At 37.3% G+C, this 26,253-nt stretch overlaps 1 protein-coding gene across 5 annotated transcripts in view; it reads left to right on the plus strand.

Annotated features, from left to right (window-relative positions):
- Positions 1-26,253, plus strand: part of SSBP2 (single stranded DNA binding protein 2) — a 169,032-nt gene that overhangs the window by 124,545 nt on the left and 18,234 nt on the right. For 3 of the 5 annotated variants that reach the window (XM_089493768.1, XM_089493794.1, XM_089493784.1), the window contains 7 exons: positions 12,016-12,075; positions 13,149-13,215; positions 14,127-14,197; positions 17,884-17,975; positions 20,397-20,445; positions 21,211-21,246; positions 24,369-24,423. In XM_089493768.1, the coding sequence (XP_089349894.1) occupies positions 12,016-12,075; positions 13,149-13,215; positions 14,127-14,197; positions 17,884-17,975; positions 20,397-20,445; positions 21,211-21,246; positions 24,369-24,423 (430 nt within the window). The remainder of the gene's footprint in view (positions 1-12,015; positions 12,076-13,148; positions 13,216-14,126; positions 14,198-17,883; positions 17,976-20,396; positions 20,446-21,210; positions 21,247-24,368; positions 24,424-26,253) is intronic. The other 2 variants (XM_089493776.1, XM_089493802.1) reach the window with 1 other exon arrangement.

Consider the following 26,253-nt stretch of genomic DNA (forward strand, 5'->3'; position numbering starts at 1 on the left):
CGCAACTCAGCAGGACTTACTTTTCAGTAACCATGAGAGGGTGAAGTTCAAACCTCTCCCCAAAATAACCACATTGCTATATCACCCAGTCTGCATAATGATGAAGTAGCAAACTTTGCTTGAACTACACATACTTATAGCTCCAATGGCAGAAAGCAGAACCCACAGGCTGCATGTGGCTCCAACCCCCTTTTTGTGTTCCCCTGAGTCTTCATATCACGAACCAGCATGGCAGAGTGGTTTGAGTGTTGGACTACGATTCTGGAGACCAGGGTTTGATTTCCAGATCAGCCATGAAACCCACTGGTCTACCTTGGGTAAGTCACATGCTCTCAAGAAAAGGCAATGGCAAACTTTCTGTGAATAAATGTTGTAAGAAAACCCCTTGATAGAGTTGCCATAACTTGGGAACAAATTGAAGGCACACACACACATGTCCTCATATCATTGCACCACTTTTCAAATAAAATTAGTCCCAAAGAACTTCATAAACCAATCACTGCTCCTGGAAGCTTCCAGGTGTAGTTATTTTGTTTAAATCCTTTCAAATTCTTACATATTCACAAAGCGTTAGTTGAAATAGACTTCCAGCGGTGGTTTTTGGCTGATTTATTTTTCAAAAATCAAGTGGTTCAGGCTCAAGGAACCCTAGAAACTAGCCCCTACATCCACTATATGGGGTTGTCCACCCCATCTTGAAGTTTCTCCCATCTAAAAAGAATCCTTGCACATAGAAAAATGGCATGCTAGGTAAAAGCGTATTATATAGTCTTTTGCCTGATAATATTTATATATAGGGGGGAGAAACTACTCAGTTTCCTTTGTATTTAGTTTTGGTACAGGGCAGGGAACAAGATACTGTACTAGACCAGTTGTTCTCAACCTTCCTAATGCTGCAACCTTTTAATACAGTTCCTCATGTTGTGGTGACCCCCAACCATAAAATTATGGTTCCTTAGACCATTGGAAATATGTGTTTTCTGAGGGTCTTAGACAACCCCTATGAAAGGGCCATTCAACCACCAAAGGGATTGTGACTCACAGGTTGAGAATCGCTGTACTAGACTGTGTACATAGGCCCAAGTACCATTTTCATACTACAGCCAGATGGTGTTCTCAGCTGCAAACTTTAAAATGAGTTTTGATTTAAACAAGAAAAATATTTTCAAAGAAGTGTTGCCTACCATTCTCTTGTAACTTACAGTGGGTGCCAAGCATATATTATGATTCTACAGGTGGACTCATTATTTGTGAAGTTATAAGCATACTGGTCAGGAAGGAATCCTAATTAAAGACAGTGATAGAATTGTGCTATAGTTGTGCAGCACAGGTATACCTCTGTCAATAAAGGCCCAAAACACACAGGCCAAAAGCATGGCGTACAGATGATGCATGCCCCCAGATTGGGCCAAAGCTGTGCCGTGGCCACCCAAGGTGGCCTGGGGCTGTCAGCAAAAGGAGCACAAAAGAAGCACTCCTTGCCGGCAACCAATTTGGGACCACAGTGGTGGCTAGTCTTGGGACATAATTTCAACACGGAGGTACTGCACTTAGGGCAGAAAAATGAAATGCACAGATATAAGATGGGGGACACCTGGCTGAACGAGACTACATGTGAAAGGGATCTAGGAGTCCAAGTAGACCACAAATTGAACATGAGTCAACAGTGCGATGCGGCAGCTAACAAGACCAATGTGAAAAAGAGAAGGTTAAGAGGTGATATGATAGCCCTGTTTAAATACTTGAAGGGATGTCACATTGAGGAGGGAGCTAGCTTGTTTTCTGCTGCTCCAGAGACTAGGACCCGGAGCAGTGGATGCAAGCTACAGGAAAAGAGATTCCACCTCAACATTAGGAGGAACTTCCAGTAAGGGCTGTTCGACAGTGGAACACACTCCCTCGGAGTGTAGTGGGGTCTCCTTCCTTGGAGGTCTTCAAACAGAGGCTGGATAGCCGTATGTCAGGGATGCTTTGATTGAGAGTTCCTGCATGGCAGGGGGTTGGACTGGTGGCCCTTGCGGTTTCTTCCAACTCTATGATTCTATGAATGCAGGATCTGGTCGCTGCAGTCCCATGCAGAACGGGGAGCAACTGGGGCTGGAGCATCCAGAGGCTGCTCCAAGCTGCTGGTCTGCTTGACCCCAAGAGCGCTGTGTTTCTGGGCATTCCTTCTTTAACAGAAAATTTGGTACCAGAGGCAGGAATAACGTGGAAAGAAAAGGAACAGGTCCCTCCACAAAACAGAAGAGCAGCTTAACATGTTTCAGCAAACTTGCTCTTCAAAAGTTATAATATGCACATGTGAAGTGATACATGTGGGCTAAGTATGCATAAGTAAACAAAAATGTTTTGAACCTTCTAGAGACTATTTGAAACTTGTAGAGACTAGTTTCTTCCAAAATGCTGCCCAGGATGAATTTTCACCAGTTCCCATTTTTCATAGGATTTGCATTTTTGCAGCCAAACCTGTAGATCTAAGCCTTGTACTAACATGCTGGGATAGCTGCTGAGGCAGGCTTATCTACTTTCCCATTTTCTCTGTTTTTCTGTACACACATGCTCAACAAGGAATTCTGGAGTAACTTCTATTATAGGCAAGCACACATATCTACAGTAAAATGAGACAGAGTATATTTAGGCATATTTAAGTTAATAATGAAGTTGATTCTATCTGTGTGAATTGTATCATTTCAGTTGGAATATCATCTGTTCCTGATGATGTACTATTCCCAATTTCTCCTATTGCAGCTTCCACCTCATTTTCTAGAACTTGGGGTTCATCTTCATATGTTTCTTCATTCCATGTGTCATTCATTTTTTTCATCTCTTTTTTATAGCTCTTCTGTGTATTGCAATCAACGTCTTTTTATATCTTCTTGATCTTGGAGTATATTCCTCTTCTTATCATAGAGCATCCCGGCCTTTGATTAGAACTTCCCTTTGAGTTCTGTTACCTTGAGGAAGAGATATCTTATTCTTCCTTTTGTTGTTGTCTCCTGTTCCTCTGCATTGATTATTCTGGTAGTGTTGCTCCTTTCTGTCTGTTTGTGTTCTAGTCCTTCCGTTTGTTTCATCTGAGGCTGTCTTATCACAAGGTTTTCTTGGTGAGAGGATCTTGCAAGGTGGTTCATTTGAGTGTATAGAACTTTTGTGGCACAAGGTTTCAACATTAAATCCACCATCATATGAACTAGACCACAGTATTGAAATCAGTGGGGGAATCATTCCTTATTGGAGGACATTCCACATTTACAAGATGAAACTGGATTTGTTTGTCTCTCCCCAACTCCCTCTCCATGTAATTTTTTTAAATGTTTCTGAAATTGTTTTAATGCAAGTGCAATGCCATCATCTTTAAAGTTCTGTTCTTTTATAGGATGTTTCTTGCGTGATTGAGAGCCCATCTGCCTATTACAAGCTGATGTTTGTATATGTGAGTGTGCATGCATGCCTTCAAGTCACCTGTCAATTTATGACACCCTATGAATTTCATATGTTTTTCTTAGACCAGGAATACTCAGAGGCGATTTTGCCAGTTCCTTCATCTAAAATATAGCCTGCTTTAAAAACAATATCATAATTTCAGCAGCACTATTCTATAAAGTTGTCAGGATTATATATACATGTTTACACGTGCACGTGTTTTGATATGAAAAAGATCTGATTGCTGTGGTTCTTGTTAATATATTCTTAAGGAAAATTGTATATAAACAGGTTGTATTTATATTGCAGCGGATGTAGGAGTAAGTGCAGTTAAATATTTAAATTTTGTGCCAAAGTTTCAGCTGGTTTTCTAGAACAAATAAAATCCAACATTCTCATTGACAAATTAACAATAAGGATAACATATTTATACCAATCCTTGATAGCATTTTGTTGGTTACAAAAAGCACAGAGACACTAAACATCTGTGATATAACTATATTCTTATGAAAGGCCTGTCTTTTCCAAAATCCTGTTCAGACAATGATCATTTACGTGCCTGCAGGAAGTACTCAGCAAGAGATGAGGTCACTTGCACCCTCTGTCTCATGCTCATTGGCAACATAATACAGTCTAATACTGCCTCTGATACTGGAGGCAATGTATAATCAGTATGACTAGTAGTCATTGATGGCCTCCTAATTTTATTATTCAGTGATATATCTTTGCACTTCAGGATCTTGTTCAGCTCTTTCATAGTTGCCCTTTCAAGTCCTAGTCTCCTGATTTCTTGACTGCAGTGTCCACTCTGATTAATTATTGAGCCAAGGTATGAGAAATATTGAACTATTTCAATGTCTTTGTTATTTATTTTAAAGTTATGTAAAATACCTGTGGTCATTATTTTTGTTTTGCCAATGTTCACCCATAAATCTGCCTTTGTGCTCTCTGCTTTGACTTTCTTCAATAATTGTTCCAAGTCTTTGATATTTTCTGCTAGTAGTATGGTATCATCTGCATATCTTAGATCGTTGACGTTCATTTCTGCAGTTTTCATGTCTCTTTCTTCTGAGTCTAATCCTCCTTTACATGTGATATTGTTTTGCAGATAAATTAAACAGTTAGGGTAATAAGATGCAGCCATGTCTGACCCTCTTACCAATTGGAAACCATTCCGTGTCTCTGTATGCTGTCCTAAAAGTAGTCTCTTGTTCTGTTGACAGGTTTCTGATCTAGACAATTAAATGTTGTGGCACACCCATTTCTTTAAGAGCTTTTTGTGATCTATTGTCTATAAAGCTGATTTTCCTTTAAAATTCTTTAGTATGCATTTAGTATGCATAATCCAGCATATGTTTGTGAAATGATACCTAGTGTCTCTTCCTTTGCTGAACCCACCTTAGAAATCTGGCATTTCTGCTCTTGTCTTGTAAAAGTCTTTGTTTAGAATTTTGAGCATCAGTTTACTTGTATGGGAAATTAATACAATGGTCCTGTGATTACTGCATTCCCTGCTGTCTCTTTTCTTTAGGACTGGAATATATATTGAACATGTCCAGTTTGTGGGCCATTGTTTTGTTTCCCATATTTGTTTACATATTTAGTTAGAACTAGAGTAGATTCTATATCTGTAGATTGAAGGAGCTGTATTGGTATGCCATCTGTTCCTGGTGATTTGTTTCTCCTAAGTGCTTTCTAAAATTGGTAGTTAGTCTTTGCATGGTTCTTCTTCAAATGAATCTGTCATCCTTTCATCTCTTTTATATACGGTTGGCACCTCACATTCCCAAGGGTTAGAAGCACAGCTACCTGACTGTCAAACCGGGAAAAAAACATAAAAATAAGTAAATAAAAATTGGCAATGCTGATTTTTTTTTTTAATCTGAGAGAACACATGTCTAAGAATCTCTAGGTTCTCCATTGTGACTCTGTCATAGAGTCATGGAACATATCAGTCAAATCTGCAAAATGGAATTCAGCAAATGTGGGGGACCATCTGTAATTTTTACATGTGTTGTCTTTTTATTTCTGCCTGATCAAGTAATGCTTTTCCCTGCTGATCATAGAGCATTCACACTTTTCATAAAAATTTCCCTTTGATTTCTTGGATCTTGCTGAAGAGGACTCTTGTTCCTCCCCCCCCCCCTTTTTTTTTTTTTTTGGTCAACTTCTATTTCTCTGCATTGATTATTGTAGCAGTACTCTTTATCCCTGCACATCAGTTGTATGCATTTTGGTTCTGTTTCTGTTACCTTTTGCTTCCCATCTGTCCTTGACTGCTCTGATATCCATTGAGGCTTATCCTTTTGGCTGCTGATAGTGTCTTTTTGCATTCCTCCCTGATAGTGTCCCTGGCTTCAGAGCAGAGTTCATCTGGTTCCCGGACAATTATTCATAATAGTATAAATTTATTTTTTACATTGTCTGTAAATTCTATAGAGATGTTCTTCAGGTTGTATTTGGGCATAATGGCTGTTTTAGTGCTTTTCCTAGCTTTACTCTGACTTTTGCTATTAGTAGTTCATGATCTGTTCCATAATCTTCTCGTGATCATAATCCCACCCACACCCACCCCAATATTGTAGGGGTTGTATTCAGCCTATATTAACTGTTATGGGTCTTGTCCCAAAACACAATATGTAATATTTGTTGTTGTTTTTGTTGTTGTTGTTGTTAAAGAAAGTGTATAGAACTAACTCTTCCTCCTTTTCCCTACCACATGTGACTTACTGACATTTTAATACAGTGGTACCTCGGGATACGAAATACCCAGGTTACGAAATTTTCGGGATACGAAAAAATCCCATAGGGAATTATTGTTCCGCGTTACGAAAGTTTTTTCGGGTTACGAAAAAACTTTTGGTGCTTTTTTCGGCTTTTTCGCACCAAATCGCGGCTTTTCCCCATTAGCGCCTATGGGTTTTTCGGCTTACGAAGCCTTTCGGGTTACGAAAGCGGCCGCGGAACGAATTACTTTCGTAACCCGAGGCACCACTGTATACCGTATTTCACATTCCAGATGTTATGTTTTCTTATTAACACATATGAGCAGTGGTGTCATTCACCCACTTTGCACAAGTTCCTGGGATTGTTAGTAAAAATTTGTAAAAGATTCAGAGGCAGATTAAAAGAAGAGCCAGGAGTAGCAAAGGGGAAGAGGAGATGGAAACTGGAGCCTTTGGAGAGGGTCAGAGGGAGAGAAAGACTGGATTCTTCAGAGCCAAAGGGAGAGCAAGACATGGAAACTGGTTGTTAATTTATTTTGAATGACAGAACTACATACAGGAAATTTGAGAAGTACACTGATTCTCTCAGGCTGCTTTTGGTTCTGTAGTGTTACTTTTTCATTACACTTTGCATCTCTTGTTATATTTTATCCCAGTCACTGATATAAGTTTTGCTATAGCATGACAGCTTGTACAGTGAACCTGTTTTAAGGCATCTGGGCTATGGGGTTTACAGGATCTTTTTTAATAGACTAATAATTTTCATTACAACTTTGACTGTTAGGTACAAAAACTGATACTAGTTGGCTGCTCTCAAAAGAATGAGTGACTATATCAGGGTTGTCTCACCTAAACAATGGGCTGGATCCTGCTAATTGTTGTGCTAGTGTATGTGTATCTAATGATATATGTTTTAATCTGGTTTTACATTGTTTTGATTGCTTAATCTTGTTTTACCCTTTGTATCTTGTGAATTTTTAACCATTTTTTTAACTTGCTGTAAGCTACTTTGAGTCTCAAACTAGGAAAAAGATGGGATAGAAATAATAATGATATTAATGATGGTGATGGGACTATCAGCCAAATTTCAGTTTGTTTCCATTCCAGCGTTCCAACAGCGTTGGAACATTAGGATAAAATGGGGGAAATAGCCCAGGAAAATGTTTCAAATCTTTACCCCAATTTTATTAATTCATAGGGACCTACAGGTTCACAGCCTTCACCCTATGCACAGCCCCCCACTCACAACCCCAGCAATCCCACAGTGGGACCTCATGGTCTGGTAGGAGGGTATACATAAGCACCTTGCTTGCAACTACCATTACAATGTAGTTAGCTCATTTCAAATTAATTATTTTAACTTTCTTTCATATTTTGAGCCAGATGCTCTGTAGTATTCATTTTCCTCAATTTAAAATAACAAGAACACATTGAATCTCACTTCCCCCTTCACCATACTTTTGCTGTCTTCCTAATAAATTAGATAGTATTGTCCGTTTGTTTGCTTGCTTGCTTGTCCAATTGATTACTTTCTCAAGTGACTAAGTAACAGCAATGTTGGAATATGAGGTGAGCCAGCTAACTTGCCATTAGTGTTTCTCCAAATACACATCTTTCTCACACATCATTTCACTTTGTCTATTTTTATCAAATTTCTGACTATGGCATTCTTATTTAAATGAATTGTTATTTTAATCATTGGTTTTACCACAAACATAATTATAGTTTGAAAATAGATGCTGTTCAACAATTGTTTGCTGATCTTGCAAAGCATTTGATGCCTTCATGTTGGTAAAAAATAAATAACCTGAAATGTTTTCATAAATATGGCACTGTTTGCTCCCATTCTGCTATACCCAGGACATAGTTTTTCTCCAGTTCTTGAACATACTTGTTATCTGTTTTTGTTTCCTGTTCAGACTACACAATCTGAGACCACTGTGAGTAGAAATAGAATATTTCAAAATAGTGCCTTGGCTTCATCTTTCTTCCCCCCAGCACTTGGAAGTGGTTGTGTGTGTGCGTACGCACACATGTACGCCCGCATCTTCAAATTTCCTGTTGACCTATCGTGACCCCATTAATTTCATGGGGGGTTTTTAGGCAAAGCATACTCAGAAGTGTTTTTGCCAGCTCCTTTCTCTGTAATATAGCATATAGCACCTTCATTAGTGGTCTCCCAGCCAAGACCTAACCAGGGCTGACCCTGTTTAGCTTCCAAGATCAGATGGGATCTGTTGCTTTTAGGGTAATTAAGCCTTGTTTGGAAATGGTAGGACAAGGAAGTTGTAGGTTATCAGATCTGTGCTCATCTAATATTTTAAGCTTGGAGCTTTGACACAATTTGTACAATTCAGATTTATGTTTTCTTCTTCTACATTCTACTTTCTAGAATTACAGGTATCATACTTTAGCAGTAACCCTTAAACCAAACATAAAGGAAGAATAAAATAACAACATTGAAATACAAAGTAACAAACACTAATATTTCAAAATACAGGCAAGAAAATGCAACACCTTTTTCCCATTCCAGCAGAGGAAAAATAAAATCAATCAGCAGCTGAGATTACAGAGTAAAATGCACCTCAAATATTAAAATCCCAGTGTTGTTTCCTGTTAAAATGTTTTTAAAGGGCCTGCGTGAATAAACCTGGTACTGCAATGCTATTTCAGAGGAGAGATGCCACCAGTAAGGAGGCCTTCTTCCTAGTGGTCACCTACCTCACTGAACTTGGCAGGAGCACATAGAGGAGGACTTCTGAAATAAATCATAAGGTTTAAATAAGCATATGATAGAGAAATGCATATTTCAAGTTAAGTGAAAAATGAGTTACAAGGAACTTTAGCCCTTTTCACAAATGGAGTTCATTCTCTACAGCTACACTTGAAAGCAATTTAAAGGACTGAATTTTTCATATGGAAAAACCTCTTTGCCAAACTGTATTAAAATGCTAAGGTCTGTCATATGAAGATGAAAAATTGGGAAAGGGAGACTCTATCTGGGTCTTAGATGTTGGTTGAATTAGTAATTCAGTTACAAAACTTAATTCTTGATAATACAAAATTATATATGATGTATATAATATTTTTTTTGAATTTTTATTAGATTTATTAGATTTTAAAAAAACACGGGGACAACAAACAATACAAAAACATATACATATATCATCCATATACATTACAATAACATACACAAAACAGCTTTCAATTAAAAAGACTTCCGAAGTCACCTAATCGCTGATTCATAAGTCCAGTATCTTAACTGTATATCTTCTTTTACTATGTTCATACCTTAATGCATACCCTTCAACTATATATGATCTTTTTAATGTATTTGTAATATTTATGTCACATTCCACAATATAATACAAAATAATACAAGCTTCTCTTTCAGCGTCTTTATAGCTATACATGTTTGATATGCTTTAAATAATATTAGAAAATGTTGTAGCTTCATCCAAATTTTGTTCTATTTCTCAGTATATTTCCATATGCTCTATATCTGAGTCTTTACCCCACTTTTCCTTTATGTAATCTATTATTTTTCCGCATTCATCCGTTTTAGTGTCTTTTGCTTCTCTATTCAATTTTTTTGACAGGATATCTATTTCCAACATATCTAGTAATTTGATAATCCATTCATCTATATGCACTTCCTTCTTGATTTTCCAGTATCTTGCATATACCAATCTGGCTGAGGTGAGCATGTAAAATATAATATTTCCATATTTTTCCTCTAATTTCGACTCTAACATATTTAAGAGTAAAACTTCTGGTTTAAATTTCAGTTCCACACCCAGTATTTCATTTATCTCATCACATATTTCCCTCCAAAATTTTTGAGCAAACTCACATGACCACCAGAGATGGAAAAAAGTGCCCCTCTCTTTGTCACATTTCCAGCATGCATTTTCTCCCGTACCATAAATCTTACTTATTTTGTCGGGCGATAAATGCCATCTGTATATAATCTTTAAAAAGTTTTCTCTAATGTCCTGGCTATTTGAGCATTTCATCCTCTTTTTCCACGATCGTTCCCACTGCTCTAATAATAATGCATGCCCACAGTCTTTGGCCCAATTAATCATATTTTCTTTTATTAGATCTTCTTCTGTATATATTTCTAATAGTTTTTTATATATCCTTGATAAAGGAGCTGGTTTATCTGACCATATAATTTCCTCTAAGTCCGTTTTCCCATTCATAATGCCTATTGTTTTTTGGTCCTCTATAAACCTGGATTTCATCTGAAAATACAGAATCCAACCGCAATTAAATCCTTTTGCTCTTATTTGTTCAAGTGTTTCTAATTCATGTCCATTTTTAGTTTTTTTCAAGATATTTTTGTATATTAACCAATTTTCCTTCCTTTGAGCGTCCGTTCTAAAAAAAAAAAGCCTCATGTGTCGAGGCCCATATAGGTATTTTTGGACATATTCTTTGTTTATATTTTTGTATATAATATTGTGCATTTTTGTTTGCATAGTCAATATAATATACTGTATATGTACGCTGGCTTGATTTTAATGCAGATTGTACTTTTCTAGTCTCTGTTTGTAGTAATATAAGCACTACATTGATTTTGTGAAGCTCTGAAGAATATTGTAGCAAGTGTTGTTGTCATGATGATGTGAGTCCCTTAAACTGAGACACTATACAATTCAAAGATGCTGATACAGTTCGAAGATTCAGCTTTTTGCGAAAGCTATCTCACAAAAATGGCCTTACAAATTCCAGTTACTTTGGGAATTGCATCTGATGAAGTAGACTGCATGTACTTCATCAAGGTTCATGCCCAATAAAGCCCATTGGTCTTTTAAGTATCACAAGACTTTTTCCCCCTGTCCCTGACTAACATGGTGATCCACCATCTGTCTACAAATGGAATTAAGTATAAACAGAACTGAGCCAAATTTTTGTGAAATGAGTTTTCATGTGAAAACGTATGTTTGATGGGGAGGGGGGGCTTTGTTGAACAGCTAACCAAAATTCATGAAAATCAAAAGCCTTTCCCTGTTTTATCTTGCCCCCATTCTGGGCACTAATCGTGCCTCGGAAGGAGCTGTGCAGAAGCTTCTATGGGATACTTTTAAGACATTGCAGAACAATGCAGTCTCTAAAGTCCTGAAGGTTAGGACCAAATGAGCTGCAGAATCCTGAGTTTACCTGACTGTCCTGTGAAAGACTTTTGACCTGGTTTAACAAGCTTAGACACAGACCTTTTGTGTATTCTTGACAAGCTCTGCATTAGCAACTTTCCCAGACCTTCTTGTGGTCACATAGGCTTAGAGGACTGATATCAGAGAGTCTGTAAAGCAGGAATGGGGGAAAAGTAGCACTCTAGATTGTTGGCCTACATCTCCCACCAGCCCTGGCCAGCATAATCAATTGTTGCATTCCAAGATTTGGAGGACAACATGTTCCCCATGCCTCTTATTAAGCAACTGTTTCAAGATCATTCCTGATTGCTGGAAGTGTTGGCACAAAGTTCTCATTCCATGTAGTGCTCTAGCATTCTACTTGTTTATATTGTGGTTTTTAAAGCCAGCATGCCTGGCTTAATGTGATATCTGTAACATGGCCATTCTTTCGGTTCTGATCTTAGCCTGGACCTAGTTTCACTTGGCCCTCCAAGGGCTTAGCTGAGGGTGTTGATTTTTGGAAGAAATACATTCTGGTGCTTAGTGACCAAAATGCCTTTACCTGCAGATCACAAGAGTTGAGGTATAAGAAGAGGCATTATAATAACAGCTTACTCAAAAACGTTGCTATTATTACTATAAATTACAAAATAAAATCATTTTATTTAAAATTCAGTGTTCAGTGTATCAACCAATGTTCCTAATACAAAAATCTCCTTTTGTAGCCTTTCATGTCCCCTCGGTACCCAGGAGGCCCACGACCACCTTTAAGGATACCAAACCAGGTAACAGTCCTTTTATTAAAGAGTTGTAAATGCCAAGAGAATGTTTCAGTTGAAAAGCCAAATTCAGCAAACTTTCATTTTGAGTGCAATAATGTATGCAAACTACAAAAATAAGAGTGATACTTGACTGGGACACAATACCACATGTTGACCACAATGCTAGCTTTCTCAAACATTTCAAATTTTAGTGTTTCTTAGTTTTTTAATAGCAAAAAATAGTGCTGTGGAAGTTGAAAAACCAGATGATGTAACATGAGCCTTCTTAAGTATTGTTGAGGTCAACTGTGCCTTAAAAATGCTACATGAACTTTAGCATCCTCCCTTTTACCTAATACAGTCGGCCCTTCTTATACACGGATTTTTTATACACGGATTTAAGCATACACGGTTGGAAAATGTTCCAAAAAAGTATAAATTTACCTTGATGTTCCATTTTTTATTAGGGACACCATTTTGCTATGTCATTATACTTAATGGGACTTGAGCATACACGGATTTTGTTATACACGGGGGATCTTGGAACCAAATCCCAGCGTATAACAAGGGTCCACTGTACAAGTTTTAGCGTTCCCTCTCCCTTTTTTAAAACTGAAGACAAGACATAAAATGTTCCCTGCTTGTTTTGGCCATGAAACACATTTTTAAACCTCTTGCTTATCAGGTAGAGCAGCATAATTTAAAAGCTGAAGAAGAAATATGCTACCTATCCTTAATTTCATATAGGAATTTAGTTTTGCATTGGAATTTAAATTAGTAAAACTTGTGCAATGCTACTATTCAAGAATGCTTCATTTTCTCTAATAATAATAACAATAAAATAAACTAGTAGTGCAGTTTGTAAGAAATGAGGAAAATCAGATCTAATCTACTTTAAAATGTAAATAATCAATTTAAAGGATAATTTAGTTTTAGGTTGAATGTGCTTATATGATTCTAACATTGATCTTTTATTTTTATTCTTTTAGTGAAATTACAGTTTTTCTTTTCATTTAAAATTAGATTGCATTTAAAAAAAAGAAGTCATATCTATTAAAATATAATTGACTTTTTCTGTTGATATACTTTATTTATAGGCACTTGCAGGCGTACCAGGAAGTCAGCCATTATTGCCTAGTGGAATGGATCCAACACGGCAACAAGGTAAACAGTATTATCAATAAATTAAAACATATAAATTCAGACGTATTTTGTCATAATATGCTCAGCTGTTGGGATGACAGGCAAAAATGGGCACTATTGTGGTATAGTGGGTTACAAGTTCCTGTCATTCTTTTCATGTATATCTCAGGGGCACAGTATGAAAGAGATAAACTGTTTTACATAATTATCTCTCGGTATAAAATGGACAACTGCTATGCTTTCATTTAGAGTTCTGATAATTTTGTTTTGCTGTGTTAAATGAATCATGACAGATGACAGAACGGAGTTCTATATCTTATCAGATACCTTGATAGGAATTAATAAGAATTTTTATCTGTAAGCACTTGGTGATTCAGATTTATTACTCACCTTACAGTACTTTCCTTTTTCTAACTGTTACTTCATGGACATTTGGTAACTATTGTCATTGTTTTAGTATCCAGTATAATGATTAAATAATTAAATAATTTATCATTTATTATCTATTTTCATAGCAATGTTCTGAATAATTTCAAATTTGAAATATGTCTTATAGCTACATATTATTTAGCACTGTCACTAAGTTACAGTACTTTTAATAAATTAATTGTGCTAAGTTTTAGATTATTTAATACCATTTCCTTAAGAAGTACTTAACAAACCTGATTTTTCTTTACATGTGTGTGTGTGGGGGGGGACAGTTCTGACTTGTGAATGGTTAGTAGGAGCTTGGTGTTGATTTATTCATTTATAGAATTTGTATGTTCATTAAATTAAAAGTTCTAAAAGAAAACATTTTTTTTTATTTTAGGTAATTAATGCAAATGTTGTGTCAACCATAAAAAGTTGTTTCAAAAACATATTTTAATTCATTAATATGATCGACCAAATTAAAGTTATAGCCCTAAAGTACTATTTCATGTCTTTTTCAGGTCATCCAAATATGGGTGGACCAATGCAAAGAATGACTCCTCCAAGAGGAATGGTTCCACTGGGACCTCAGGTATATTGCTGGTGTTACAGTTCATGTGGTCACATTTAACATAATTTCTATTTTTCTTGTGTAAATAATAATACCATAATGATACTAGAGTTGTGCAGTACTTGTAGTTGCTATGTGTAAAAGTGTTATTTAGCTCAGTTTGTTTTTGCTGTATCCTAGTTTGGCTAGAACAAGATGCAGCTAGTTCAGTATTCTTTTTTCAGTAGCGACCAGCAAGAGTTCTTAGGTAGTTATGGATAGTGCATGAAGACATAATTGCTGTAGTTTGTTTCCAGCATCTTATAATTAGAAATAATACTGCTTCTGTCCCTTCACGTATTAATTTCATGACAGATCAATAAGTACAGTTCTTGGGTTAAACTGTAGTAGTACATTGGTAAAGAATGTTGGTCCTTTTATTCTTTACCTTCCATAGTCATGTATTGTTTTCCCTTTACAGAATGTAATTTAAGAAACAACAACAGGAAATTTAATTCAAATGTAGCATTTATTTTCTAAAAAATGCATTGACTTCAGTATTTCTGTTTTGCTTTAACATTAAATTAAGCCACATTAGTTATTTCTGGGAGAAATTCAAAATATATTTGGAAGGAAAATCAGGCAAACAAAACAAACAAAACAAAATTGTTGATCTCTTCCTATCTTCTTTATGATCATGAAATATTTGAGTAAGGAACTCTATGTGATTTGCCTTTTTTAAATTCCTAACCATTTTGACATAACTGTTAAATATCTATCAAAGGGACCAGTAATCACAGAATTCTATCATATTCTAGCAAAGAAACAATATTCTACTTGATTAATAGGAAGAAATAGAAAAGTATGAATCAGTTTTCTAACTGGAACAAATTATATGGAATTGCATGAATTTATGCTTCTCTATGTATCACACACAAAGCCTGGAGCAACAAAATTTTGTGGTCTTGATAAACGAATATCAAAGAAAAACTCTTCAGTGAATTTAGAGAATGAGTATGCTAAAAGATCTTGTAGCACCTTTGAGACTAAGGTCCGAAATAGACTGGCAGAAAGGGCAGCTCGAAGCCACCCATTCCAAGGGCAGATTGGGGCTGTGGCAACTGCACACCATCCACCTTGAAACCGCCTGAAAAAGGAGTGGTAAAGAACTGCTCCTTTTTCAGCCAGCAAAAAGAAGCTGACTTCATTCCACTCAGGCAGCATGCAGCATGCAAATGCTGCACAGCCGGAGCATCATGAAGCTACCCCCATGTAAATGGCTGGGTGGCTTCCAGGCAGCTTCCGGGCAGCTTCTGGGCAGCTTGGAAGCATACGGCGTGTAAATGCCACACTCTCAAGCCACCCGGAAAGCGACTTAACTTGCCGGTCTGTTCCAGCTTTTAACTGAAAGAAAGAAGCTGGTAGCACAAGGACCTCATGCGTCTGAGGAAGTAGGCTCAAGTCTATGAAAGCTCTTGGTGGCAGCATCTATCTTTCGGTTAGTCTCAAAGGTGCTACAAGATCCCTTTGCATACGGATTTTCATACTAACATGGCTATGTCACTGGACTTTAAGTTACAAATCTTAACATTTTATGATCAAAGTATAATGATTAAGCTTACAGAGTAGGCCATGCAAGCCATTTTCAAACACTAATGATTTGCCTGTGTTTCCTTCTTAAGACAGAGTTCACTCATCCTCTCTTCACAATGCACATATGATAGTATAGTGCTTATAGTAAGAGTACAAAAGGGCTAAGCTGATCATGGTAGTTATAGAAAAAAAGATGAGAGATGAAAGCATATTTCAGTTTTTTCAGATAAATAGCAGTTTCTAGCATCTGTTGCTAAAAATGGTGTGTTGCTGTGAAACATACATTTTGGTAATGTATGGAACATGGCATGTTTCAACCATGATTATTCATAAACATATTATTACATTTTTTTCTGAATTCTGGATAATTTTCTAGCTCATTGCTGTAAATTACTTATTAAGTAAACATAGCAGTGATCCTAGTTGATATAAACTCAAATAGGAATTGCGCAATCCTAGATAATGATGAAGAATGATGGTAATTTCTTTCCCACCCATGGTATAAGCACATGCTGCTGACACTGAAACCATTGGAACTCTTAATGTGAATTAACCCTCCTCCAATTGCCTTTCTCTGAGCAAGTTTTGTCACATTTTCTGACTTCAAGAGTGTTTTCAGGTGCAATATCTGAAATTCCTAAACACCGCAATATCTAAACACACTGACCCAAAATACAAGTTTGCATGAGGTGGAGCATTTGTTCTGAGTAGCAGCCACACTTCTATCTTTCTCTTTGGCAAAATATGTAACCAGCACCATTTCTATGTTTCAAAAAAACTGCTACTGTTATTTCTAATTTAAAACACTGAAACCATATTTTGATACCCTCTCAATAGGAAACAAACATAAAAACCAGTTGTTTTTATTTATTTGCTGGGAGACCTGACATTATGGTGTCCAGAGATAATTTCTCCTCCCAAAAACAAATTAGTCTCTGCTGAGGCAAACGTCTCCCAATGGAAGGTCATCCTTTGTGCCAGCCACCTTACAGACAACCAGAGTATGTCATTTCAGTGCTGTTTTAGTCCTTGCCAAACAAGTTTGCCACACATGGTGCACCATCTGCTGGATTTTGTATCCACTGCAGCCCTGCAGCAGAAGTAACAGCTTCATCTTGATGTAGATGCTTGCTTGGGCAGGTCTAAGGTGCATAGCCCTGATCTGTCACAGTCTTCTTGATGGTCTGGCTCAGATTTGTCACATTGTGTTCCCTTCACTGTATTTTATAACACATCCATTTGTGTCCAAGATGGAGGTGCCACCTTCCTTCCAAAATACAAGAATGATAGGGAAATATGTTTGGTGTTCACCTTTTTTTCCTTTTCTTTTTCTCTAACACTTCTTATAGGCCCCATACAGACAGGCCAAAATAAAGCTGCTTCAAGTGACTTTGGAGGTATGTTGTTTAAATGATGCATGCATCCTAAGAGTCCAGAAGCTTCACCAAAGCCGCACTCCAATCCTTAGGACTGGAGCGTGGCTTGGCATGGCTTCCGCACTCTAAGGACGCATGCATCATTTAAACAGTATACTTCCAAAGTGACCCGAAGCAGCTTTATTTTGGCCTGTCTGTATGGGGCCATAGTGTGGGAAACTTCTTGACCCTAATTAATTCCTATGTTCTTCCATGGAAGAAATGGTGGCTTCTCCTGACTGGGGCAAACCTAAATAAAAAGTGACTCTCGAGGACTAAAACTTCCTAACTGAATGGATGAAGGTTAAGGCAGTTTTTTAAAAAAACAAAAACAAAAACCAAATAACTCTGAACTTCTTAAAATATTTTTAGACTAATGAGTCAGCATTCATAAAATGGCTATTAAGTCTGGCCCTCACTGACACTTGTTTTAGCTAACATAAATATGATAATCTTCTTGAATTAATTAACATTTGTAAATTGTGATTACTACACTTGCTTTGATAAAATGATAAGACCATTAGGCAATGCTAAATAGTTTTTTTTTAAAAAAATTAGAAATACTGTAGCAATAATAATAATTCTTAAAGTCAAGACACTAAAATCCTGAAAATGAATGGTGCTGGCCTTATCCAAACAACGGGTGTGTAGGGAAGTCATTAACCTGCTGTCCTTTCTTTCCCCCCTCCTCTTTGGTTTTGTTTTTTTGTTTTGTGGTAGTCTGACCCTTGGTTATCATTGCAGAACTATGGAGGTGCAATGAGACCCCCTCTGAATGCTTTAGGTGGCCCTGGAATGCCTGGAATGAACATGTAAGTATCATAATGTGTAATTAAAACATTTACAATAAGGATGATTATTGTATCCTGATTGAAATGATGTTTGTGTGCATTTGTGGTGTGTATATGTTCTCAACACAGTGGCTGATTAGTTAATACTGATGTTAACAAAATATCATAATGTGAACAGGTTGGCTGTTTATCTGACATCAAATAAAGCCTTACATAAAAGCTTTCTCACAAGCTAATATACAGAGGTTTTGTTTATTAGTCCACATTTCATGATATATATGTGGCATCAGAATTCAGCAGTTTAACCACAGCTACGCTTTTTGAAAATTTAGTCCCACATAGAGCATGTTACAGTAATCTAAATGGAATGTAATTAAAATATATCTCACTGTGGCCAGATCAAGATTTATAGAATCATAGAGTTGGAAGAGACCACAAGGGCCATCCAGTCCAACCCCCTGCCATGCAGAAATCTAAATCAAAGCATCCCCGACAGATGGCCATCCAGCCTTTCTTTGAAGATCTCTAAGGAAGGAGACTCCATTACACTCCGAGGAAGAATGTTCCACAGTCAAACAGCTCTTACTGTCAGGAAGTTCCTCCTAATGTTGAGATGGAATCTCTTTTCCTGGAGCTTGCATCCATTGTTCTGGGTCCTAGTCTCTGGAGCAGCAGAAAACAAGCTGGCTCCCTCCTCAATATGACATCCCTTCAAATATTTAAACAGGGCTATCATATCACCTCTTAACCTTCTCTTCTCCAGGCTAAACATCCCCAGCTCCCTAAGGCGTTCCTCATAGGGCATGGTTTCCAGATCCTTCACCATTTTAGTCTCCCTCCTTAGGACACGCTCTAGTTTCTCAATGTCCTTTTTGAATTGTGATGCCCACTGAGGGCAAATTTGATAAGTATCTAGCAGCAGGAGGGAAAACTGGTCCAGAATATGGCCTACAGAACAAATCCAGCTACAATTTTGGACAGACTTGTGTTTTCCGAGGGAAACATGGAATCTTGAACTATACCTAATAAGCACGCTTGATAACAAGCTGAGAGGACTCAAACACCATCCTTCAGACCAGCTCAGACAACATAGGTAAAATGGTACACCAGTAGAATCTGTTCTGTTCCAGATACCCAACTTAAGTTACCTGGACTGCAACACAAGGCTCAAGATGAAGGGGATGGAATCATGGAAGTCCTCTGTAATTCCATCTCGCCATTCCAAGCATATTTCATTCAATCAGGTTTCTCTAATACTGCCCAAGTTGGTATGTGTATCTAGAATGATAATTTGGATGACTGTTGTTTTTCCAATTCACTGGCTTGGCATTTACCAATAGCATTTTCAACCCAGTTCATCTGTGTCAAACGCCATCCAGACAATATGATTTGGGGAACATTATGGAGACAGCCAACACCCTGTTTCTCTTATATCTATAACTGTCCAATTGTTCCATCTCTACCTGTGCCCTCTGCAGTTAGAATTACTGTTCCCCTTTATGCCCTTCCTCTTTCTGAAATATAGTCCACCACCACCGCACAACAAGATCAGCTATAATTGCTCTGATAATAAACCAAATCAGGAAGGGAAATAAGCAACACCAAAGTTGTTCGTGTTCACCCTCCTTTCTCAGCCAGCCAAGGATCTCAACCTTATGTTTGCACTTAAATGTTCCTTGCAAAGGGGCAGCCCTGGTTGCTGTCACTCCCTTGAGCAGTAACCCTGCTAAAAGCTCACCCATTCATCTTATATGAATTTTACCCCTTGTACAAAGCCAATGCAATTTTTGGATGGAAAAAGGTGGGGAGTACTGGTTGTAAAACTGTCCAATGAGAACATAGAGTTTCTGTAGGCTGCAGTCATCCTGGATAAGAGCAGATAACAGCAAACCACCAGCTAGATATATACACTCTGATATCCTGGCCATTTTTGGGGGGTAGCCCTTCTTATCTCATTTCAATGGATCTAAAAAGTAGAGACTTCAGGCTTCTGGAAGGTTGCATGATTGAGAGGTAGAACTGCAGCATCAGTAACAGCAATAAATAAGAATGACCAGAAAGATAAAAAGCACAACATCCACCATTCTTTTTTGTGTTGGGGAGATCATGTGTAAGTCCGTTATATCCATAAATATTATAGAGGCTAGAATCATGGTATAAATACTTCCTGAGTTTAGGAGAGATAACTTGGCATTCCCAAGCAGAACCCTTCTCTGGCACCAGCGAGCAGGTAGTACACATTTTATATAAGTTCAGTTAACTTTTAAAATCAGGCTTGTACTATTTAAAATAAATTGCTTATTGTTTATTTGAATTGATAGTTTTAAAATAGAATATATTTAAAGATACCACTATTCTCATTTTCAGCCATAGAGTAATTATATCATTGCTTTTTAAAGCATATTCAGTCATAACCCACTTGCACAATCATTTATGTTTTAGGGGTCCAGGAGGTGGTAGACCTTGGCCAAACCCTACAAACGCCAATTCTGTGAGTATATGTTACCAAGTATTGGGCACTATTGGTTGCTGTTATGTGCTTTTTAAAAAAAGAATAAATAAAAGCATATCATGTATTGCTTACTTCACGACTTTATCAACATGGACACCATCTGGTTCAAGAATCTTATCTTGTGCTCCCTGCCCTCAGACGTGAATGAGGCAGTTACAAATTAAAGAACTTTTTCAGTGGTTCTTACAAAAATTTATTTCTTTTCCCTTTGCACCAACTAGGAGATTCATTTTTGTGTTTTTGACATTTGAACTTCTGCCAGAGGTTAAGAGCCTTCCTATTTTAGAGGGGTTTTGCCAATAAGATAGTTTAATTGTCTTTTAGTTACTGCTTTTTAAAAATTACTGTGCTGCCATGTCATGTTTCATTAACTTAACTGTCTTTCTTATTTTATATATGAAGATGGGGTAAAATACTTGAACTGAAAATACTTTTTTTTCTTTTAGAGTAAGTATTTAATAGAGGCTTAATATTTTTTCATTCTTAATTATGGTGATTTATCATATATGGCATTCATAATTACAAAAGGTTATTGCCACAAGACAGTTGCTAACATGGAAAAACAACAGTAGAATATTCTTCAGATTTCATAGTGATATGGATACAGTTCACTGGCATTTATAGAACCTGCTAGTTCCTTCTTGCAGGAAAAGTTTAGTAAACATTAAATATTGATAGAAACCCTTGTTTTCTTCTTTCTGAAAGAAAAATAATCACTTACTTTTGTTTTCCTTTGTCTTTTAGATACCATACTCTTCTGCGTCGCCTGGGAATTATGTAGTGAGTATGCACATGTGTTTGCATATGTGTCTGTACTCATTAGCATAAATGTTGAATTTTATTTAGGTTAAGAAATTATTGTCCAGATGCTGAGGAAAACCCATGTGTATTAGTTGAGAAGTGAACATCTGATCTGTTTTTTATTTACCATATATCTGTAGTACATATGTTGGTGTTCATTAGTAGAACAGTTAACCGTCTGGTCAAAATTGCCCTGAATCCTGGTTTTTATTTCAGCATATGTTCTTTAACTGGTACAATGCATAGTTTTCAATAATGAAGAAGTAAAATCAGCTGTTTCAGGGGACACAATAATACTCTTGAATTTTGGATACTGCATTGAATGGCCCAAAAGGTATCTAACAACATTGTCAGAAATAAAATGTTGTAGAACATTTTACTTTGTTGTTAATTACCTGAGAATTAACTTTCTCCCTTTTAATTGTTTTGCCTTAACAAATTGTATTCTCCCACTTAGAATAAATGGGACTGAAAAGTCTGGTTTTAAAGCTGTCTAGTGATGGGATCCCTTCATAGTGGACATAACAATTGTTTCAGAGAGTGAAGACTGAATTTTGAACTAATAGTTGATGTGTTTACAACCAGTAATTTAATAGAATTATTAATCAAATAAAATAAATAATATAACACACATAACACACATTTGAGCTAGGAAAGAACCAGTGGCCTGCACAAGCTTGGTAGCATAACTGACACTCCCACTGACTGTTAGTCACCACCGCATCCAACCAATATGTGTCTCAACAGTAGACAGGGAAAGAGTTTTGCAGTTTCATGGCTGATACGGGATGTAGGATCTCATTCTTGGCCACCATATGCATGGGTCTGACGTGAGAGGTACATATTTCCTCATCCCCATTCAGAGGCCAGATCCAGGATTGCCCCCTGCCCCAGTGCCTTTATTCCAAGGAGTGAAATCTTAGAATTAGTGAAGTAAAGCTGTATGGAACATTTCCTTGTTCTGCTTCTGTCTGTATGCCTCCTTCTCAAGGCCTGGATTCTTCAGATTCTTTAGAAGCAGGAATAAGAGAAGGGAAAGTGGTTTATTTCTTTATTTAAAACATTTCTCTATTATCCCTCAGTCCACCAGGACCCCTAAAGCATTATACCAGAGATTAAAAAAAACATTAAATACAGAAAGAAAAACAGACTAAAACAACTTTAAAATAGTTGAAAACCACAAATAGTTAAACCTGCCAGAACAGCACTGCTAGTTGTAAGGACTGAAGCTCTTACAGTTGGCCAACACCTTTTGTAAAATGAAGTAAAGTGAAGTGAGTTTCAAGGAGAAAAGATTCTAGATTTTTAAGGCAACTTGCTGTGTCTTAGGCCCGATACAGACAGGCAAAAAGCACTGTCATTGGGCTGATTTTAGGGCTCGGGAGAGCGGAGCGTCTGCATGCTCCCGAGCCCTACCGTGCCATAAGGGCTCACCCCCATCCACATGGGGGCGGCCGTGATGACATACGCACAGCGCCACATCCAACGTCATTGTTGCGTGTGAGGGCACCAATGGTGCCGCATGTGCACCCTAAGAAGAACCCACTGGGAGCGTTTGGTTGCTGCGGCTTCCGTGTGGGACAGAAAGGGGTGGCGTCTCAGCACTCCTTTCTGCCCGTCTGTATCCCCCTTCTCTTTCCCAAATCTGGGTTTAATCATTAAGATAAAGACAAAAGATATGACTAATCAGATGTGGATTTTTTAAAAAAAGAAAGGAACTATCTTTGCTGCTGCTTCCCCAATGAGCTTTCTGTGAAGGGTAGGTACAGAGAGATTCTGCATTAGAATCTGCATATGATAGTAGGCTAGAAACAAATAAAGGATACTCTTCAGTGAGCAATATAAGGAGAGGAAAGACTCTTCTGTAATTATCTCCAGGAACAGCAGAAGAGAGATTCTGCTAGAGGTGATAGGCTGGAACCTCTGGAACACAGAGGAATCGTGGCCATCCAGATATTGTTTGTTTGTGTTTGTGTAATTTTATTACATTTTAAAAATTATAATTTGCATTAAAATGAAATATGTAATGGCTTTCTCATTTGAATAACCTGTTTCACAATAATCATTTTATTAATTATTCTTTTGACCCATCCAGATGTTGTTGAACTGCAACTCCCATAAGTCTTAGCCAGGATTGCCACTGTTGAAGAATGTTGGAAGTTGCAATTCAATGGAGAAGGCTGTGTGATTTCCATTCCTACTCTAGAGACAAAAGGATTTGCTAGATTGCAGTATCTAGCATGGCAAATGTCTCCTTGCTCTTTTTTAATGATCTAAAATGGAGCATTTCTGTCTTAGCTCTGACATAGTATTGGGACTGAGGTGGTTAAAAAGGTATGAGCCAACACTGAAATAGGCTTATAAATTTTCCTTGCTTCAGGCTTAAGCTGGAATGCCGAAATTAACATGCAGCTGAAAGCTTCACCATCATATTGATTAATTGTATGGCTTGTGCTTTATGGGAGGAGCTGCAGTTTGCAAGTGTTATCCAGAGACTGATATGGGATAGTCAAGATTAGTTTACTGAAAGAGTGGTGACCTTGTGTCACATAGGCAGATCTGCTTGTTTTTTCATAATGGTGGGGCCTCTTTTACTCCTTTCAAAGTCCAGAATGGCACACACTGCCTGAGCACTATCTGAGCATAAGCTATGGCTTCTGAGACAGCAGAAATTTTGGAATATTCTAGAAATATTAAGTGTGCTATTGTGTGGACAATCATGCAAGTACCAGCTGCCCACTGTCACTTTCATCTATACCAATCAGTCTCTCAAGCACACACTAGTGCTTTTGTACAGGAACAGTTCAGCTTCCATCAGCAGCCAACTATCATTTCATACAAAATTGCCAAGTGTTTGTAACTGGCTGGGGTAAAGGACTACTGGTAGGACAACAATCTATACATGTCGCAAAACCTATGGACAGTGGGTTGGGGAACTACATGATAGTCCCATGAGTATGTGAGCTCACCAGTGGAATTAATTATGAAATAAACTTTAACTGATCAAGAGGAGAATCCCTGTTCTTGTGTGCTTTAATCTCCTCCATTCTTTTGAATATACTGGTTGTTGTATGTGAATCATTGCTTCTGTTTGTTTTTAGGGTCCACCAGGAGGTGGAGGACCACCAGGAACGCCCATCATGCCTAGTCCAGCAGGTAGCCTATTTAACTAAAGAATGAAAAAACAATGTAAAATATGAATGCTACAAATGCTAATGTCCTTACAATAATTAATAATTTGCAATTAAATGCAAAAGCACAAAGAAGCAAAAGGTATATGCAGTACAAACAAAAGAAATACATTTTCACATTAGGAAGAATATGATTTACTCAGTACAGTCGGCCCTTCTTATACACGGATTTTTTTATATATGGATTCAAGCATCCACGGTTTGAAAATGTTCAAAAAAAGTATAAATTTCAAATATCAAACCTTGATTTTCCATTTTATATAAGGGACACCATTTTGCTATGTCATTATATTTAATGGGAGTTGAGCATGACCCGTATAACAAGGGTCCACTGTATTCTTAAACTAGCTTTAGCATTCTTCCTTTCCATTAATAAAGTATTTAGTTCATTATGGTAAGATACTACAGTTTTGTGAAGGATTTTCTTAATTTGGACACATTCTTAGTTTTTAAATAATTCATAATTGGCTGCTACTTTACTCCCTTGGAATTTCTTTTTTAGCATATATTAGAAAGAATACATTTAGATACAAATTCAAAGTAACTTTCAGTAAATATATTTAATTAAAACATTTAGCTTTAATTCAAGTTAATCAGTGTGCAAGTTTACTTTTTCCTCAGCAGTTACCAGATATCCCATTAGTTCCATAACGATGAAATTGTCTGTAGACCCTCACAAATAATAGTATAAAACAAGCTGAGTGTAGGAATATGTCACATATTTGTCTGAATTCTTCTTCTTCTTCTTCTTCTTCTTCTTTTTGGGGAGAGGCGACCAAATCAATAAAGGAATAGGCAAATGTGGAAGTGTACACATTAGGAAATTTGCATACAAAATGTGTTCATTGCGATTCAGAAAATTTGCAAAGATGCATACACATTTTGGGACACATTTTTAAAATTATTTTTTATTAACCCATTACTTTGAAAAATATAAAACAAAATATATATGGAAAACTACACCTGCACATTATATAACTAAGTACACAGACTCACAACACAATATAACAAAGAAAAAGCGGAATATGTGTGACTTTCAGTTTATTACATATGTTGTAAGTAGAGAGATCTTGTAGCACCTTTGAGACTAACTGAAGAAAGAAGTTGGTGGCATGAGCTTTCATAGACTTAAGTCTACTTCCTCAGATGCATTTGGTGGGGTGGTAAGCCAGGGACAGACTTATATATGCCCTTGGTGTTTGAGAATGTCAATTTGAATTTGAATTCATAGGTCTGGAAATAATAATAATAATAATAATAATAATATTTATTTGTATACCGCCCTATGGGAAACCAATCCGGGCGGTTGACAACAGTAAAATATAAAATACAACAATTAAAAACACTTTATCCCTCCCCCCCCCTTAAGACAGTATTAAACAGTATAACAGTCCGGCCAGAGAGAGGAGAAGGAGAGGAGCTGCTTGGCAGCCATTTTGAGACCGTGTGCTTGAGACCGTGTGCTCATTGCTGAAGGGGAGGAGCTTCTGTGAGTCACATCTGTGAGTCCCAAGGGGGCGGAGCTAGCAGACTAGCTTTATATACCAACTTCCAGAGCCTTCCAGAACAGTCCGGCCAGAGAGAGGAGAAGGAGAGGAGCTGCTTGGCAGCCATTTTGAGACCGTGTGCTTGAGACCGTGTGCTCATTGCTGAAGGGGAGGAGCTTCTGTGAGTCACATCTGTGAGTCCCAAGGGGGCGGAGCTAGCAGACTAGGTTTATATACCAACTTCCAGAGAATTTTAGTTTTCTTTAACTGAACAACTCTGCTCAAGTGGCATCAGGTTAGAATCGGAT

Source organism: Sceloporus occidentalis, unplaced genomic scaffold, assembly GCF_023333645.1.
Source record: "Sceloporus occidentalis isolate IW3139 unplaced genomic scaffold, rSceOcc1.0.p SCAF_1, whole genome shotgun sequence".
Taxonomy (NCBI): Eukaryota; Metazoa; Chordata; class Lepidosauria; order Squamata; family Phrynosomatidae; genus Sceloporus; species Sceloporus occidentalis.